Below are 21,160 nucleotides of genomic sequence, written 5' to 3'. Positions count from 1 at the left end.
ATTCTGGTAAGATCGTTTCATATTTTATACCTGTATGATGACGCAAGAAGACAGGGTCACCGTGTGACTCCTATTATCTGTATAGAATCAAGGGTTAATATCTCCTTAGGGGATTATTGAACAGGGGGAATAATCTTATATGTTTATTTGATTTTATGCTGCTTTTATGTGTGAGATGTTATGGGCTCATCGGCTGTTATGGAATATACAGGTTTCCCTTTCACTTTGAGAGCCATGCAGCTTACAAGCTTGGCGCGCTTTCTCATAGCAGGGACAGTCCTGTATTGTGCACCATGTGATTCATTCCCTTTTTCCTGACCGGGTGTTTATCAGAGAGGAGTCATAAATCTCTGTACTGTCTGGGTCATAGGAGGTGGTGAGTGCCCCAGCCATTGGGTATATGGGTGCTGTTTTGTTAAGTAAAATAAGATGTTTTATTTCTCTTGTTCTCCGGTTATTGCACTAGCGATGGAGGATTCTGTTACTTTAGAGAGCACTCCCTCTATTCCTAATGAGTAATTCCTGTTTATATGGTGAGAAGGCCTTAGTTCTGCCCTCTCAATTATGTTCCATATGCCTTGATAACGTGATAATAAATGAAATTATCTGGTAAGCATAGTTTATGTTTTTCGCCCTGCAGGTATCTGAAGGAGAGTTACTGCACATGTGACAACACAACCACACTGGAATGTAATGAAATATAGATTTCAACATGGCTGCATTCATGACTAGAGGGAAGCAGGAAAAACCTCAATACAGGTGGCCCTCGTTTTACAACGGTTCAATTTACACTGTTTCAGAATAACAACCTTTTTTCCAGTCATGTGACTGCTATTGAAAAGCATTGAGAAGCAGTGCATTTATTAAAATAGCCAGTAGGTGGAGCTGTCCGCTTTTGTTGAAGCAAAGCCAAGCAAGCTGAAATTAATCAGTTTAACCAGACCTGAGCTATCGAGCAGATTTCAAAGGAACAAGATCTTCCTGTCTATAAATCAGTCCAGACTGGAATGCATAGAAAGAACTGTTTGCAGAAAAATGCAAGTGGTCTGTGTTGTGTGATTTTATTAGGTTTATAATGCTGTTTAGCAACTGTTTTTGTTCATTTAACTTAGTTTAATTATATATTCTGTGTTGTGTGATTATTTTATTAGGTTTATAATGCTGTTTAGCATTTAAAGTCTTCATTTCAAAGCTTTAAAAATAATGTATTAGGTGTTACTTATGACAATTTTGAGAGGGGCCTGGAACCTATCTCCCTCACTTCCCATTTACTTACATTATAAACTGGGTTTCAATTTACAACGGTTTCGATTTACAACCATTCCTTCTGGAACCTAACCCCGGCGTAAACTGAGGGCTACCTGTACTATGTTTATAGATGGTATTTAGTGTTTGTCCCTTCAAGCTCGCCCGTGTCACATTCTGGTTTTGGCACTCTTGTTCACTTCCCCTTCATCCACCAACGTATTAGTTTTCAGTCCTGCGTCTCCATGTTCATAGCAATGTATAGTCTCTGTGAGCATGTATCACATTTTCAGGCTTGTGCCCACTAGATGGAGTGCTACTCCTGCTTTACATAAATCTTACACTCTTCACTAACGGACTGTTCCTCACTATGTTGTATTCAGTGAAACTCCAGCCTGGTACACGGCTCCAGAGCTTTATCTACATCTGTCTTTTAATGTTTCCAGGCACTAGCTGTGTTCCTCCCTGGCATTGTCACCACATAAGCAGATGATTTATGAAAGTGCATCATTCACATTGCAGTAGCTCTCTCCTATTTTTACATTTGTTATAATCTGGGCGATAATCTATTTCAAATTTTGCTGTCTTGCTGCTTCCAGAACGTACTCGGTAGCAAGGAGGCAATATTTAAACTTCCGGCTATAGCTAACTATTAACTTAAGTGTCAGACAGTGAAAAAGGGATTTAATAACATTTACATAAATCCTGTTTTCTCTCATGTTCTTCCTAAACCTAATCATAAAAAATGGGTCATCGTTTCCTACCTCCTTGGAGAGGAAACATCTTTTTAAGTAAAAAGTCTTCAGACCATCCTTCTCATAAATGATCTTACTAAACCATAGACATCAATTCTGCTCTAAGAGTTTGCATAGAGTGAGATACTGTAAATCTGCCCGATAGCTTGAAATTATATAGAGGGTTTTCACTTTTACTTGGTTTTGTTGGATATCAAGTACCCCAAGTTCTTAGCAGTACTGAGTCTGCCAACGATCAGAAGTAGACAAATTATTTGTTCCTGGCTTCACTGTCCATTGATAGGCAGCAGTGTTGGCAACAAGGTTAATATATAGTCAAGACTCATGTTCTCTCCTGAGGCTACCCTGGTATGCTTTCCTGGAAAGGAGCTAGGTTTCAACAAACTATACTAAGATAAGAGGTACATTTGTGTTAATATGGTTATTTTGTTTTTGATGGTCTCGGTACTGAAACATTAATTATAATGTGTCAAGGATTCTTGTGAAAGTTAATTTCTACTTTGTAAGGACCATGACATTACTAACGGCTAACGCTTTCCGTAATTTTATTTTTTTATGGTGGTTTCAAAATGTGGAGAGGGTCTCTGAATACTTTATTTCTTGGAACTTCTGTTTCTCTATCCGTATATGTGACCATATTGTATTTATAATAATTAGCTCCATATCTTGTCACAACAAGAATAAATCCAGCACTTATATAATGTTGTTTTATCATTGCCCTATTGATCCTTTTTTTTTATATTTTTCATTATAGATTTTTAAAAGGAGAACATTCCCAAAAACAAATCCATATAAAAAAAGCTACATTTAAACATATTAATTTTTGTTTATTGTGCTGAAAAAATGAGAAGTACAAGCTTTTTAGAATTATAAATTGAAACCAATACAGCAGTGTCCTTTAAATACTTCCTACTAATTGCTCATTGGCTGGCAGATCCTCATACTAATCCTCTCTGGCTGATTGGTACAAATATGCACTGTACCTTTTATACATTGAGCCTTAGTAGGATGTATCTATCAGTCAAAGGCAATGAAACACAAAACTGATTCTGCTTAGTTTCAATTTAAAGGGACATTGTATTGGACTAATTACTTGCACTAATTCATTACAGCACGTACATTTTTGCACTACTCACATTGAATCTGTGTAAAATTGGGAACCATGAGCACTGCATATCCCAAGCTTGACTACTACTGGGAATGGCTCATCAGCTGTTTACAGCAGTAAATGTCAGCCTGCTTAAATAGCTCTCTTTCATATGGACGGTAGACATTTTAGATTACAATGTCCTATGTAGTTAAATTCTCATCTCTTTTCACTGTAACGGTTTTCGGGATTTACTTACACAACTTTCTTCCCTTTTAGGTTATCTGGTTCTTTGGATTCGCTGTCAGAAATTCCAACTAACAAACTGAATCATTCTTTTCCTGGTTTGTATTCCATCTAACATTAAATATGTTGTAACCTGACAGTTATATGTATGCTTTGTCAGTAAAGGAAGCAATGTACAGTATTCATAAGCTACATGAAATATTGCAATTTAGTCAAAATTAAACTTTCATGATTCAGACAGGGACCGCAATTTTAAACAACCTTCCAGTTTACTTCTACTTTCTAATTTGATTCTTTCTCTTGTCATCCTTTGTTGAACAGCATAGCAAGGTAGGCTCAGGAGCAGCAATGCACTATGGGGAACTAGCTGCTGATTGGTGCGCCTGTTGCCTTTGCTCACCTGATGTGTTCAATGCTGCTTTTTCAATAAGGATACCAAGAGAATGAAGCAAAATTCATAATAGATGTAAATTGTAAAGTTATGTGCTCTATCTGAATTGTGGAAAAAAACTTTAGGTTTTTGTCCTTTTAAGGGACATACTGTACATTTAACCCCCAATTAATTATACATTTTAACTATTTCTTTATTGAGAGAAGCATGCAGACAGATTTAAACAACACTATAAACATTCTGTCAATATTTGTCAAAGTAGAATACAAATTCACTATTTGAAGAATAGAATTGTAGGGAAAAAAAACGTAACAGAGAGTAAACCTGCATAAGATTCTTCAGCAAAACTTCTAGGGATTCAACTCCCCAAAACATACCCGGCATAAATGGTTGATATTTATACTCTGTGGCTACTCTACCATAGGCCAGTTATCCTTCATCAAAAAGAAAAGAGAACAAGGGGAAAATGTATATGTCTGTCTATATACATAACATAGAAATAGACCACACTCTCAAACCGGACTGGGTGCACACCTCATGACCCTGCAAAACTCACAGCCCTGGGTGCTTATCAGCATTCATAGACAGCTGCACAGCTCTCAGGGACTCAAGAAGTTAACCCTTGCCAAGCCTGTGTGCAAAGCCCATAAGGAAAATTACAAAACAAAATTAACACAACACATAGAAAGTCTGGCACTCCCTTGCAAGCAAACAACTGGATTTAAAGCAAAATAGTTTAAGGTCAATTACTGTCTCTCTAGCATTATCTGAGTAGTAAACCTGCTCAAGTTACTCTAGAAAACTTATGACCTTAAACTAGTAGATACCTCAGCCCCCTTATAGAGCTGTGATAGGAAGTAATAGACACTGCCTGAAGTTAAAAATAAATAAAAGGTAAAATCTGTTTAAAATGAAAAATACAAATCACAAAGGTTTCTATTAAAGGGACAGTAAAGTAAAAGATAAATGTTCATAATCCAAATAGAGCATGCAGTTTAAATAACCTTCCCATTTACTCCTATTATGAATTTTGCTTCTGAAGTGAAGTTCTCTTGGTATCATTTGTTAATGAGAAATCTTAGGTGAGCTCAGGAGCGTGCACGTGTCTTTAGCCATCTGGCAGCAGTGTTTGCAAGAATGTTTATAACAACGTTATACATAGTTGCAAATACTGCTGTTATAGAATTGTACAGACACTCTATGGCAACAGAGTTTACAACTATGTATAAAATGGTTTTAAACATTGTTGGAAACACTGCTGCCAGATGGCTAAGGGCACGTGTACGCTCCTGAGTTCACCTAGCATTACTTTTTAATAAAGCATACCAAGAGAACTATGCAAAATTGATAAATTGGAAAGTTGTTTAAAATCCCATGCTCTATTACTGTCCCTTTAAGTATAATCCATTTCTTAGTGCTTTTTTATCACAATAATGAAACACACTGTTTTATATCCCTTTAAGTGAAGATCAGAGAACATTTGAATCTAAGCTAGGAGCACCTAAACCGTTATGTATAGAGGGCCTAAAGTTAGGATTAGCTGGAGTCCGTATTTTCAGACTTATGTTAAAGTTGGCCTCAATATTAAAACAGATTCTAATCAATATTTCTTATTTAACAGTTACACAGGAAGTGAGCTACTCTTTCTGAATTTAACGTTACAAATACACAATCTTAATTATGTAATGAGTGTGGGACTGCATTTTTGATGTGTTCTGCTCAGGGGTACCAAGGGTCATGTGCAGTGGGTATTGAAAAGAATCGCCCCCCCCTTGAAAATAATCACCTTTTGTTGATTTGCAGTCTGAAATAAAGACAGACATAGTTTTTGTTTATCTAGTTGTAATTACTCAGTGCAACTTATAACATCCAAGTGAAAGATATAACACCAACATCTCAGGCAAAAATAAAGACAATTCAAAAACAGAATCACTGAGTTAGAAAAAAAATCACCCCCTCCTAAAATTACTTGTAAACTCAATCAAGTGTAGCTAATCACCTTCTTAATGGCACACACAAAGCTATTTGACCTTCAACTGTGATCAGCTGTGGGCTTATTGATTTGCTCAGCATGAAAAGAGCTTTCCTGGAGCATCTCAGTCCCTGGTAGTGCAACTAAAGCAAACAATCAACTATGGGTGGCAAGGCACTGTCAAAAGATCTCTGGTATAATGTTGCGGACAGGCACAAGTCAGGAGATGGATACAAGAGAATATCAAAGGCTTTATCAATGCCTAGAAGCCCAGTGAAATCTATTATTAAGAAGTGGAAGGTATTTTGTACAACACATACCCTCTCTGGATTAGTATGACGCTCCAAACTGGATGAAAGAGCCAGGAGGAAACTGGTCATAGAGGCTACCAGGAGGTGCACAGCAACTCTGAAGCAGTTGCAGGAATTTCACAAAGAGTGGTCATTGTGTGCATGTTACAACAATATTACAAATTATCCACAAATGTGGCTTATATGGGAGGGTTGCAAGAAAAAAGCCACTCCTCAAGAAAGGCCACATGCAGTCACGAATGAGCTTTGCCATAATACACCTAGGAAATTCTGAGGCCACATGGAAAAAGGAGTTATGGTCAGATGAGACTAAAATTGAATTGTTTTGCCTCAACACCAAATGATATGTCTGGAGGAAATCCAATACAGCTCACCATCCAAATAATACCATACCTACAGTAAAGGTGGTAATATCCTTTTATGGGGGTGTTTCTCTGCAGCAGGCACTGAAGCACTTGTCAGGATAGAAGGATTAATGGATGCGGTAAAATACCGTTAAATTCTTGAGGAAAATCTGTTGCCCTCTGCCAGGAAGTTGTCAATGGGAAGAAGGTTTTCCTTCCAACATGACAATGACCCAAACCACACAGCAAAAATGACCACATAGTGGTTGAAGGAGAAAACGGTAAATGGCCTAGTCAGAGCCCAGACTTAAACTCCATTGAATATCTGTGGCATGACTTGAAGACTGCAGTCCACAAACGGTCACCATCAAATATAACGGAACTGGAGCAGTTCTGCAAAGAAGAGTAGGCAAATATTGCAGTCTAAATGTGCAACGTTAGTAGAGACATATCCCAACAGACTAAAGGCTGTAATTAAAGCAAAAGGTGGTTCAACAAAATACAGACACAAGGGGGTAATCCTTTTTCCAACTCGGCGATTGTGTTTTTGAATTGTCTTTATTTTTGCCTGACATGTTGGTGTTATATCTTTCACTTGGATGTTATAAGTTGCACTGAGTAATAAAAAAAAAAAACCTAACACAGGTGAAACTCGAAAAATTAGAATATCGTGCAAAAGTTCATTTATTTCACTAATGCAACTTATAAGGTGATAGTTCAAGTCGTGATTTGGCATAAGTGTGACAATTATGGCTTACAGCTCATGAAAACCCCAAACCCACAATCTCAGAAAATTAGAATATTGTGAAAAGGTGCAATATTCTAGGCTCAAAATGTCCAACTCTAATCAGCTAATTAAGCCATAACACCTGCAAAGGGTTCCTGAGCCTTTAAATGGTCTCTCAGTCTGGTTCAGTAGGAATCACAATCATGGGAAAGACTGCTGACCTGACAGTTGTGCAGATAACCATCATTGACACCCTCCATAAGGAGGGAAAGCCTCAAAAGGTAATTGCAAAATAAGTTGGATGTTTCCAAAGTGCTGTATCAAAGCACATTAATAGAAAGTTATGTGGAAGGGAAAAGTGTGGAATAAAAAGATGCACAAGCAGCAGGGATGACCGCAGCCTGGAGAGGATTTTCAGGAAAAGGCCATTCAAAAGTGTTGGGGACTTTCACAAGAAGTGGACTGAGGCTGGAGTCAGTGCATCAAGAGCCACCACACACAGACGGATCCTGGACATGGGCTTCAAATGTCGTATTCCTCTTGTCAAGCCACTCCTGAACAACATACAACGTCAGAAGCGTCTTACCTGGGCTAAAGAAAAACAGACCTGGCCTGTTGCTCAGTGGTCCAAAGTCCTCTTTTCTGATGAGAGCAAATTTTGCATCTCATTTGGAAACCAAGGACCCAGAGTATGGAGGAAGAATGGAAAGGCACACACTGCAAGATGCTTGAAGTCCATTGTGAAGTTTCCACAGTCTGTGTTGATTTTGGGAGCCATGTCATCTGCTGGTGTTGGTCCACTGTGCTTCATTTAGTCCAGGGTCAACGCAGCCGTCTACCAGGAGATTTTGGAGCACTTCATGCTTCCTTCCGTAGACGAGCTCTATGGGGATGCTGACTTCAATTTCCAGCAGGACTTGGCACCTGCCCACACTGCCAAAAGCACCAAAACCTGGGTCAGTTACCATGGGATTACTGTGCTTGATTGGCCAGCAAACTTGCCTGACCTGAACCCAATAGAGAATCTATGGGGCATTGCCAAGAGAAAGATGAGAGACATGAGACCGAACAATGCAGAAGAGCTGAAGGCCGCTATTGAAGCATCCTGGTCTTCCATAACACCTCAGCAGTGCCACAGGCTGATAGATTCCATGCCACGCCGCATTGAGGCAGTAATTGCTGCAAAAGGGGCCCAAACCAAGTACTAAGTACATACAGTATGCATGCTTATACTTTTCAGAGGTCCAATATTGTTCTATGTACAATCCTTGTTTTATTGATTGCATGTAATATTCTAATTTTCTGAGATTGTGGATTTGGGGTTTTCATGAGCTGTAAGCCATAATCATCACAATTATGACAAATCACGGCTTGAACTATCTTGCTTTGCATGTAATGAGTCTATCTCATATATTAGTTTCACCTTTTAAGTTGCATTAGTGAAATAAATGAACTTTTGCACGATATTCTAATTTTTTGAGTTTCACCTGTAAGTTTGGGGGCAATTAGGGGACATTCAGAAAATTAAACAGAGGTTTTTATGCATGAACCAAGGTCTCTGTCTGTCACATGGCTGTAATTTATTAACTTACTAGTCCTAAAGCCCGTGTACATAGGCAATTTTCTGCAGTGCAGCGGTCCAACTCCTGCCATGCCCGCTCCCATCTGGCCTCGTCACGCCTGTTTCCGTCCGTCCATGGCTGCTCCCGCCCGGCCACGCCATGCTCGTTTCCATCCGTCCACGGCCGCTCCCGCCCGTCCACGCCCCCCACCACACCCGCTCTTGTCCACTGACTGATCCTTCCTTACGGCCAGGTTTATTTGTCCTCATGCAGTCTCTACTGCGCATTACAGCTTCAGACAAACATACCTGGCCTTTTATATTATAGAATTTGTTACTTGGCATAGCTAGAACTTTTACACAGGTCATCAGGATTATCCTCTTCATTCTGCCTTAGTGTTTTTTAATAGTACATTGTAGTTGTGAGCTCTCTTTCAGAATTCCAGCTTTCTCTTCTACAGATGTACTATCCTACCGTCCAGATAAGTGCATTCATTTGTTGAAACTGTTTTTGGCTCCAGTAAAGTTAGTGGTTTTCTTTTGTTTTTGTTTTTTCTGGACTTTACAGATTACCTTCACTGATTTTTCAATTAGATGGTCTATATTTTAATGTTGCCATATGTTAAATGATAAGTATTGCTCAGATGGTGTGATGGACGTAACATGCTGAACTCGTCTTCCTTATTTAGCTCTTCTGTAGCTGAATCCTCTCCCTTCCTTAGCTCATTGCATAGAAGTTTCATCTTCGGCCCTCCAATTGCATATGCTGCATCAATGGACTGGGGACCACAAGGATCTGTCTCAGAGGATTCTGTTAGATCACAAGACAAGGCAGTCCTTTAATTGCTGTCAGACTCATCAGTCTCTGGTTCAGGGATCCTTTTTTTCTTTACACCTCACTGACGAGGCCCAATGAAGGCCGAAATGATCATCTGGGGTTGCTGAGCCGGTTGTTCGTTCCTGTGAGTACCCTTCTCTCTGTGTGTATTTAGTCTCCCAATGGGAAAAAAGGGGAAACCAGACGTGGACTCCCTTGCTCAGTGTGCTTAGAAGAATATGGCTACACCTCACTGAAGAGGCCCAATGAAGGCTGAAACGATTGTTTGGGGTTGCTGTGTTTCTTGTTCAGAGAGGAATTGCCTGGTATTTCGGTGCTGGACTGACCGTAATAGGCGTTATCAGACTGATATGCTACAGGAAAGTTCTACTTTGTGAAAAGCATTACTGGGCTAATAGAAGATGCACCCAGGTGGTAAATCACCATCGAACAAACTAACAAGGTATTGAGACGGTTGTTCGTTCCTGTGTGAGTGTGATTTGTTATCTTGGTATTCTTTGTTGAAAGCTAAACCTACGTAGGCTCATATGACAATTTTTAAGCCCTTGAAGCCATTTTGACAGTTTTTCACAGCTAGACAGCGTTAGTTATTTTGTTCCATATAAATAACATTTAGCTTACCAATCGGCAAGCACTACCCTGGTGCTGAACCAAAGATCCTAAGCTTCCATTCATGCTTTTTCAAATAAAGATACCAAGATAACAAAGAAAAATGAATAGGAGTAAATTAGAAAGTTGCTTAAATTGCATACTTTTTATGAATTATGAAAGAAATTGGGTTTCTTATCCCTTTTAAGCTTTTTTAACCCCTTAACGACCGAGGACGTGCAGAGTACGTCCTCAGAAAAAAGGCAGTTAACGCCTGAGGACGTACCCTGCACGTCCTCGGTGTGGAAAACAGCTGGAAGCGATCCTGCTCGCTTCCAGCTGATTTCCGGTTATTGCAGTGATGCCTCGATATGGAGGCATCCTGCAATAAGCTTTTACGGCCATCCGATGCAGAGAGAGCCACTCTGTGGCCCTCTCTGCACCGGACATCGATGGCCGGTATCGTTGGTGTGTGGGAGGTGGGTGGCGGCCATCGATGGCCCTGGTCATGTGGAGCGGGGCGGGATCGTGGGCGAGTAAGTCCGGGGGAGCGCGCACGTGCACGAGGGGGCGGGCGCGTGCACGGGGAGGGAGCGGGTGGGAATGCTACACTACAGAAAAAATGTGGGACATTTAATGTTAAAAAAAAAACCCTTAGGTGTGATTTAGGTGGTGGGGGTTGGTCCGTAGGCGGGGGGGGGGGATTGAGCTACACAACAGAAAAAAAATTAAAAAAAATAAACATTTGATTGTTCAAACTGGGTACTGCCAGTACCCAAGATGGCCCCCAATAAGGCTGAGAGGGAGGCTTAGAGAGCTGTTTTGGGGGGGATCAGGGAGGTTGGGGGTTAAGGGGGGATCCTAAACACAGCATATGTAAATATGCTTTTTTTTTTAAAAAAAAACAAAACAAAAAAAAAAAAAAAAACTTTTATTTTAGTACTGGCAGACTTTCTGCCAGTACTTAAGATGGCGGGGACAATTGTGGGGTGGGGGAGAGAAGGGAGCTGTTTGGGAGGGATCAGGGGGTGGGATGTGTCAGGTGGGAGGCTGATCTCCCTACAAACTACCTAATTAACCCCTTCACTGCTAGCCATAATACACGTGTGATGCGCAGCAGCATTTAGCGACTTTCTAATTACCAAAAAGCAACGCCAAAGTCATATATGTCTGCTATTTCTGAACAAAGGGCATCCCAGAGAAGCATTTACAACCATTTGTGCCATAATTGCACAAGCTGTTTGTAAATAATTTCAGTGAGAAACCTAAAATTGTGAAAAAATTAACGTTTTCTTTACTTTGATCGCATTTGGCGGTGAAATGGTGGCATGAAATATACCAAAATGGGCCTAGATCAATACTTGGGGTTGTCTACTACACTACACTAAAGCTAAAATTAACCCTAGAAGCTCCCTACATGCTCCCTAATTAACCCCTTCACTGCTGGGCATAATACACGTATTGTGCGCAGTGGCATTTAGCAGCCTTCTAATTACCAAAAAGCAAAGCCAAAGCCATATATGTCTGCTATTTCTGAACAAAGGGGATCCCAGAGAAGCATTTACAACCATTTATGCTATAATTGCATAAGTTGTTTGTAAATAATTTCAGTGACAAACCTAAAGTTTGTCAATAAATTTGTGAAAAAGTGAACAATTTTTTTTATTTGATCGCATTTGGCGGTGAAATAGTGGCATGAAATATACCAAAATAGGCCTAGATCAATACTTTGGGATGTCTTTGAAAAAAAAATATATACATGTCAATGGATATTCAGGGATTCCTGAAAGATATTAGTGTCCCAATGTAACTAGCGCTAATTTTGAAAAAAAGTGGTTTGGAAATAGCAAAGTGCTACTTGTATTTATGGCCCTATAACTTGCAAAAAAAGTAAAGAAGATGTAAACATTGGGTATTTCTAAACTCAGGACAAAATGTAGAAACTATTTAGCATGGGTGTTCTTTAGTGGTTGTAGATGTGTAACAGATTTTGGGGGTCAAAGTTAGAAAAAGTGTGTTTTTTTCCATTTTTTCCTCATATTTTATAATGTTTTTTATAGTAAATTATAAGATATGATGAAAATAATGGTATCTTTTGAAAGTCCATTTAATGGCGAGAAAAACGGTATATAATATGTGTGGGTACAGTAAATGAGTAAGAGGAAAATTACAGCTAAACACAAACACCGCAAAAATGTAAAAATAGCCTTGGTCCCAAACGGACAGAAAATGGAAAAGTGCTGCGGTCATTAAGGGGTTAAATGAAATTATGCAGTTTTAGCAAACTCTCGCCTAGATTATGAGTTGTGCGTTAGGGTTAAAAAAGCAGAGTTAAGAGGTCCTAACGCTGGCTTTTTTACGCCCGCTGGTATTAAGAGTCTTGAAGGTTTAGGGTCACCGCACACTTCTTTGGCCTTACCGCAAAACGACTTACGTAAACTTCGGAAAGTCTTTATTCTGTGGGACTTCCATAGCGCCGGTATTACGAGTCTGTCCTGGGAGGCCAAAAAGTGAGCGGTACACCCTACCCTGTCAAGAGTCCTAATGCATTTAAAAGTCAGTAGTTATGAGTCTTATGGTACAACGCCGTGACATAAAACTCATAACTAAAGTGCTAAAAATACACTAACACCCATAAACTACCTGTTAACCCCTAAACCGAGGCCCTCCTGCATCGCAAACACTATAATAAAATTTTTAACCCCTAATCTGCCACTCCGGACACCGCCGCCACCTACATTATATGTATTAACCCCTAATCTGCCGCCCCCAATGTCACCGCAACCTACCTACATTTATTAACCCCTAATCTGCCGCCCCCAACATTGCCGCCACTATATTAAAGTTATTAACCCCTAAACCTAAGTCTAACCCTAACACCCCCTAACTTAAATATAATTAAAATAAATCTAAATAAAATTGCTATCATTAACTAAATTATTCCTATTTAAAACTAAATACTTACCTATAAAATAAACCCTAAGATAGATACAATATAACTGATAGTTACATTGTAGCTAGCTTAGGGTTTATTTTTATTTTACAGGCAAGTTTGTATTTATTTTAACTAGGTAGAATAGTTATTAAAGGGACACTGAACCAAATTTTTTTCTATCATGATTCAGATAGAGCATGCAATTTTAAGCAACTTTCTAATTTACTCCTATTATCAAATTCTTTTCATTCTTTTGGTATCTTTATTTGAAATGCAAGAATGTAAGTTTATATGCTGGCCCATTTTTGGTGAACACACTGTGTTGTTCTTGCTGATTGGTGGGTAAATTCACCTACCAATAAACAAATACTTTCCATGGTGCTGAACTAAAGAAATAGCTTAGATGCCTTCTTTTTCAAATAAAGAAAGCAAGAGAACGAAGAAAAATTGATAATAGGAGTAAATTAGAAAGTTGTTTAAAATTGCATGCTCTATCTTAACTACGAAAGAAAAATTTTGGGTTCAGTGTCCCTTTAAATAGTTATTAACTATTTAATAACTATCTAGCTAAAATAAATACTAAAGTACCTGTAAAATAAAACCTAACCTAAGTTACAATAACACCTAACACTACACTATAATTAAATTAACTAAATTAAATACAATTACCTAAATTAAATTAAATTAGCTAAAGTATAAAAAAAAAACCCCCACTAAATTACAGAAAATAATAAACAAATTACAGATATTTAAACTAATTACACCTAATCTAATAGCCCTATTAAAATAAAAAAGCCCCCCCAAAATAAAAAAAAAACCCTAGCCTAAACTAAACTACCAATAGCCCTTAAAAGGGCCTTTTGCGGGGCATTGCCCCAAAGTAATTAGCTATTTTACCTGTAAAAAAAAATACAAACAACCCCCCAACAGTAAAACCCACCACCCACACAACCAGCCCCCCAAATAAAATACTATCTAAAAAAACCTAAGCTCCCCATTGCCCTGAAAAGGGCATTTGGATGGACATTGCCCTTAAAAGGGCAGTTAGCTCTATTGCAGCCCAAAGTCCCTAACCTAAAAATAAAACTCACCCAATAAACCCTTAAAAAAAAACTAACACTAACCCCTAGAAGATCGACTTACCGGCAGAAGTCTTCAACCAAGCTGGGCCGAAGTCTTCATCCAAGCCGGGCGAAGTGGTCCTCCAGACGGGCAGAAGTCTTCATCCAGACAGCATCTTCTATCTTCATTCATACGACGTGGAGCGGTTCCATCTTCAATACATCCGATGCGGAGCATCCTCTTCATCCGGAGTCTTCTTACTGAATGAAGGTACCTTTAAGTGACGCCATCCAAGATGGCGTCCCTTAGATTCCGATTGACTAATAGAATTCTATCAGCCAATCTGAATTAAGGTAGAAAAAAATCATATTGGCTGATGCAATCAGCCAATAGGATTGAAGTTCAATCCTATTGGCTGATGCAATCAGCCAATAGGATTGAGCTTGCATTCTATTGGCTATTCCAATGGATGACGTCACTTAAAGGTACCTTCATTCAGTAAGAGGACTCCGGATGAAGAGGATGCTCCTCGTCGGATGTCTTAATGATGGACCCGCTCCGCGTTGGATGGATGAAGATAGAAGATGCCGTCTGGATGAAGACTTCTGCCCGTCTGGAGGACCACTTCGTCTGGCTTGGATGAAGACTTCTCCCGGCTTCGTTGAGGACTTCGGCCCGGCCTGGTTAAAGACTTCTCCCGGTAAGTCGATCTTCAGGGGGTTAGTGTTAGGTTTTTTTAAGGGTTTATTGGGTGAGTTTTATTTTTAGGTTAGGGACTTTGGGCTGCAATAGAGCTAACTGCCCTTTTAAGGGCAATGCCGATCCAAATGCCCTTTTCAAGGCAATGGGGAGCTTAGTTTTTTTTAGATAATATTTTTTTGGGGGGGTTGGTTGTGTGGGTGGTGGATATTACTGTTGAGGGGGTTGTTTGTATTTTTTTTTTTTTTACAGCTAAAAGAGCTGATTACTTTGGGGCAATGCCCCGCAAAAGGCCCTTTTAAGGGCTATTGGTAGTTTAGTTTAGGCTAGGGTTTTTTTTTTTATTTTGGGGGGCTTTTTTATTTTAATAGGGCTATTAGATTAGGTATAATTAGTTTAAATATCTGTAATTTGTTTATTATTTTCTGTAATTTATTGTTTTTTTGTACTTTAGTTAATTTAATTTAGGTATTTGTATTTAATTTAGTTAATTTATTTAATTATAGTGTAGTATTAGGTGTTATTGTAACTTAGGTAAGGTTTTATTTTACAGGTACTTTTGTATTTATTTTAGCTAGGTAGTTATTAAATAGTTAATAACTATTTAATAACTATTCTACCTAGTTAAAATAAATACAAACTTGCCTGTAAAATAAAAATAAACCCTAAGCTAGCTACAATGTAACTATTAATTATTATAGGTAAGTATTTAGTTTTAAATAGGAATAATTTAGTTAATAATAGTAATATTTATTTAGATTTATTGTAATTATATTTGTTAGGGGGTGTTAGGGTTAGACTTAGGTTTAGGGGTTAATAACTTTAATATAGTGGCAGCGACGTTGGGGACGGCAGATTAGGGGTTAATTAATGTAGGTAGGTTGCGGCGACATTGGGGGCGGCATTAGGGGTTAATAAATAGTATGTAGGTGTCTGCGATGTTGGGGGCAGCAGATTAGGGGTTAATACATATAATGTAGGTGGCGGCGGTGTCCGGAGCGGTAGATTAGGGGTTAATAATTATAATGCAGGTGGCGGCGATGTCGGGGCAGCATATTAGGGGTTAATAAGTGTAAGATTAGGGGTGTTTAGACTCTGGGTTCATGTTAGGGTGTTAGGTGTAAACATAACTTTCTTTCATGTAATTGGCAAGAGTCCATGAGCTAGTGACGTATGGGATATACATTCCTACCAGGAGGGGCAAAGTTTCCCAAACCTCAAAATGCCTATAAATACACCCCCCACCACACCCACAATTCAGTTTTACAAACTTTGCCTCCTATGGAGGTGGTGAAGAAAGTTTGTGATAGATTTCTACGTTGATATGCGCTTCGCAGCATGCTGAAGCCCGGTTTTCCTCTCAGAGCGCAGTGAATGACAGAGGGATGTGAAGGGAGTATTTCCTATTGAATGCTATGGTCATCCTATCGGGGATCTATTTCATAGGTTCTCTGTTATCGGTCGTAGAGATCTCTTCTCCTACCTCCCTTTTCAGATCGACGATATACTCTTATATACCATTACCTCTACTGATTCTCGTTTCAGTACTGGTTTGGCTATCTACTATATGTAGATGAGTGTCTTTTGGTAAGTATGTCTTATTTTATTTATGACACTCTCAGCTATGGTTTGGCACTTTATATGTAAAGTTCTAAATATATGTTTTATACTTATATTTGCCATGATTCAGGTTAATCAGTATATTTCATTCATTCAGACTGTCAGTTTAATTTTTTGGGAAATGCATATGAATAAATTTTTTTCTTACCTGAAAATTTTTCAAATTGACTTTTCTTTCTAAATTGCGGGCTGTTAGGCTCGCAGGTGCAAAAAATGCTAGAATTTATTGCGTCATTCTTGGCGCAAGACTTTTTTGGCGCGAAAATTACGTTTGTTGACGTTTATGACGTCATTTCCGGCGTCGTAGTTGACGCCGAGAGTTTTCACGTAGTTGCGTCATCTATGACGCTCATGTTTGTTGCAGACGTTTTTGGCGCCAAAAAATTTGTCAATTGTGGGCGTCATACTTGGCGCCAGTTTTTTTGACATTATTTAAGTCTCAGTTTCTTTTTGCTTCTGGTTCCTAGAGGCTTGTTTTGTTTTGCATTTTTTCCCATTCCTGAAATTTGATAATTTTGCTTTATATGTTGTTTTTTCTATTACATATTGCAAGATGTCGCAATCTGACCCTGTATCAGAATCTTCTTCTGGAAAGCTGCTGCGTGATGTCGGTTCTACCAAAGCTAAGTGCATTTGTTGTAAACTTGTGGTAACTGTTCCTCCGGCTGTAGTTTGTGTTAGTTGTCATGATAAAATTTCAAAAGCAGATAATATTTCCATTAGTAGTAGTCCATTACCTGTTGTTGTTCCTTCAACATCTAATGTTCAGGATATTCCTGTTAATGTAAGAGAATTTGTTTCTAATTCTATTCAGAAGGCCATGTCTGTTATACCACCTTCTAATAAACGTCAAAGGTCTTTTAAAACTTCTCATAAATTAGATGAATTTTTATATGACCGCCAACATTCTGATTTATCTATCTCTGATGAGGATCTATCTGGTTCAGAAGATTCTGCCTCAGATATTGACACTGACAAATCTTCATATTTATTTAAGATGGAGTTTATAAATTCCTTACTTAAAGAGGTGTTGATTGCATTATATATGGAGGAGTCTAGTCCTCTTGATATTAAAACCAGTAAATGTTTAAATTCGTTTTTTAAACCTCATGTAGTTATTCCCGAGGTTTTTCCAGTTCCTGATGCTATTTCAGATGTAATTTCGAGAGAATGGAATAGTTTGGGTACTTCATTTACTCCTTCTTTAAGGTTTAAGAGACTGTACCCTTTGCCGGCTGATAGATTGGAGTTTTGGGAGAAAATCCCCAAAGTTGATGGGGCTATCTCTACTCTTGCTAAACGTACTACTATTCCTACGGCAGATAGTACTTCTTTTAAAGATCCTTTAGATAGGAAACTTGAATCTTTTCTAAGGAAGGCTTATTTATGTTCAGGTAATCTTCTTAGGCCTTCTATTTCTTTGGCTGATGTTGCTGCAGCTTCAACTTTTTGGTTGGAGGCTTTAGCGCAACAAGTACCAGATCATAATGTGTATAGCATTGTTAAGCTTCTTCAACATGCTAATAATTTCATTTGTGATGCCATTTTTGATATCATTAGAATTGATGTTAGGTATATGTCTTTAGCTATTTTAGCTAGAAGAGCTTTGTGGCTTAAATCTTGGAATGCAGATATGACTTCTAAGTCAATGTTGCTTTCTCCAACATAGGTGTGTCCGGTCCACGGCGTCATCCTTACTTGTGGGATATTCTCTTCCCCAACAGGAAATGGCAAAGAGCCCAGCAAAGCTGGTCACATGATCCCTCCTAGGCTCCGCCTACCCCAGTCATTCTCTTTGCCGTTGTACAGGCAACATCTCCACGGAGATGGCTTAGAGTTTTTTAGTGTTTAACTGTAGTTTTTATTATTCAATCAAGAGTTTGTTATTTTGAAATAGTGCTGGTATGTACTATTTACTCAGAAACAGAAAAGAGATGAAGATTTCTGTTTGTATGAGGAAAATGATTTTAGCAACCGTCACTAAAATCCATGGCTGTTCCACACAGGACTGTTGAGAGCAATTAACTTCAGTTGGGGGAACAGTGAGCAGTCTCTTGCTGCTTGAGGTATGACACATTCTAACAAGACGATGTAATGCTGGAAGCTGTCATTTTCCCTCTGGGATCCGGTAAGCCATGTTTATTACGATTGTAAATAAGGGCTTCAAAAAGGGCTTATTAAGACTGTAGACTTTTTTTGGGCTAAATCGATTGATTATTAACACATATTTAGCCTTGAGGAATCATTTTATCTGGGTATTTTGATATAATAATATCGGCAGGCACTGTTTTAGACACCTTATTCTTTAGGGGCTTTCCCAAAGCATAGGCAGAGCCTCATTTTCGCGCCGGTGTTGCGCACTTGTTTTTGAGAGGCATGGCATGCAGTCGCATGTGAGAGGAGCTCTGATACTTAGAAAAGACTTTCTGAAGGCGTCATTTGGTATCGTATTCCCCTTGGGGCTTGGTTGGGTCTCAGCAAAGCAGATACCAGGGACTGTAAAGGGGTTAAAGTTCAAAACGGCTCCGGTTCCGTTATTTTAAGGGTTAAAGCTTCCAAATTTGGTGTGCAATACTTTTAAGGCTTTAAGACACTGTGGTGAAAATTTGGTAAATTTTGACAATTCCTTCATGTTTTTTCGCATTTGCAGTAATAAAGTGTGTTCAGTTTAAAATTTAAAGTGACAGTAACGGTTTTATTTTAAAACGTTTTTTGTACTTGTTATCAAGTTTATGCCTGTTTAACATGTCTGAACTACCAGATAGACTGTGTTCTGAATGTGGGGAAGCCAGAATTCCTATTCATTTAAATAAATGTGATTTATGTGACAATGACAATGATGCCCAAGATGATTCCTCAAGTGAGGGGAGTAAGCATGGTACTGCATCATTCCCTCCTTCGTCTACACGAGTCTTGCCCACTCAGGAGGCCCCTAGTACATCTAGCGCGCCAATACTCCTTACTATGCAACAATTAACGGCTGTAATGGATAATTCTGTCAAAAACATTTTAGCCAAAATGAACACTTATCAGCGTAAGCGCGACTGCTCTGTTTTAGATACTGAAGAGCATGACGACACTGATATTAATATTTCTGAAGGGCCCCTAACTCAGTCTGATGGGGCCAGGGAGGTTTTGTCTGAGGGAGAAATTACTGATTCAGGGAACATTTCTCAACAAGCTGAACCTGATGTGATTGCATTTAAATTTAAGTTGGAACATCTCCGCATTCTGCTTAAGGAGGTATTATCCACTCTGGATGATTGTGACAAGTTGGTCATCCCAGAGAAACTATGTAAAATGGACAAGTTCCTAGAGGTGCCGGGGCTCCCAGAAGCTTTTCCTATACCCAAGCGGGTGGCGGACATTGTTAATAAAGAATGGGAAAGGCCCGGTATTCCTTTCGTCCCTCCCCCCATATTTAAAAAATTGTTTCCTATGGTCGACCCCAGAAAGGACTTATGGCAGACAGTCCCCAAGGTCGAGGGAGCGGTTTCCACTTTAAACAAACGCACCACTATACCCATAGAGGATAGTTGTGCTTTCAAAGATCCTATGGATAAAAAATTAGAAGGTTTGCTTAAAAAGATGTTTGTTCAGCAGGGTTACCTTCTACAACCAATTTCATGCATTGTCCCTGTCGCTACAGCCGCATGTTTCTGTTTCGATGAGCTGATAAAGGCGGTCGATAGTGATTCTCCTCCTTATGAGGAGATTATGGACAGAATCAATGCTCTCAAATTGGCTAATTCTTTCACCCTAGACGCCACTTTGCAATTGGCTAGGTTAGTGGCTAAGAATTCTGGGTTTGCTATTGTGGCGCGCAGAGCGCTTTGGTTGAAATCTTGGTCGGCTGATGCGTCTTCCAAGAACAAGCTACTTAACATTCCTTTCAAGGGGAAAACGCTGTTTGGTCCTGACTTGAAAGAGATTATCTCGGATATCACTGGGGGTAAGGGCCACGCCCTTCCTCAGGATCGGCCTTTCAAGGCAAAAAATAAACCTAATTTTCGTCCCTTTCGTAGAAACGGACCAGCCCAAAGTGCTACGTCCTCTAAGCAAGAGGGTAATACTTCTCAAGCCAAGCCAGCTTGGAGACCAATGCAAGGCTGGAACAAGGGAAAGCAGGCCAAGAAACCTGCCACTGCTACCAAGACAGCATGAAATGTTGGCCCCCGATCCGGGACCGGATCTGGTGGGGGGCAGACTCTCTCTCTTCGCTCAGGCTTGGGCAAGAGATGTTCTGGATCCTTGGGCGCTAGAAATAGTCTCCCAAGGTTATCTTCTGGAATTCAAGGGACTTCCCCCAAGGGGGAGGTTCCACAGGTCTCAGTTGTCTTCAGACCACATAAAAAGACAGGCATTCTTACATTGTGTAGAAGACCTGTTAAAAATGGGAGTGATTCATCCCGTTCCATTAAGAGAACAAGGGATGGGGTTCTACTCCAATCTGTTTATAGTTCCCAAAACAGAGGGAACGTTCAGACCAATCTTAGATCTCAAGATCTTAAACAAGTTTCTCAAGGTTCCATCGTTCAAGATGGAAACCATTCGAACTATTCTTCCTTCCATCCAGGAAGGTCAATTCATGACCACGGTGGATTTAAAGGATGCGTATCTACATATTCCTATCCACAAGGAACATCATCGGTTCCTGAGGTTCGCATTCCTGGACAAACATTACCAGTTCGTGGCGCTTCCTTTCGGATTAGCCACTGCTCCAAGGGTTTTCACAAAGGTACTAGGGTCCCTTCTAGCTGTGCTAAGACCAAGGGGCAT

The 21,160-nt window shown here is 39.4% G+C and overlaps 1 protein-coding gene across 1 annotated transcript in view; it reads left to right on the top strand.

Moving 5' to 3' along the window:
• CLIP4 (CAP-Gly domain containing linker protein family member 4) overlaps positions 1–21,160 on the top strand; it is a 340,478-nt gene that overhangs the window by 239,572 nt on the left and 79,746 nt on the right. Inside the window, exon 12 of the mRNA XM_053712642.1 lies at positions 3,367–3,431. Coding sequence (XP_053568617.1) covers positions 3,367–3,431 — 65 coding nt within the window. The remainder of the gene's footprint in view (positions 1–3,366; positions 3,432–21,160) is intronic.

This window comes from Bombina bombina, chromosome 4, assembly GCF_027579735.1.
Source record: "Bombina bombina isolate aBomBom1 chromosome 4, aBomBom1.pri, whole genome shotgun sequence".
NCBI lineage: Eukaryota > Metazoa > Chordata > Amphibia > Anura > Bombinatoridae > Bombina > Bombina bombina.
This window is presented reverse-complemented; position numbering and strand designations above follow the sequence as displayed.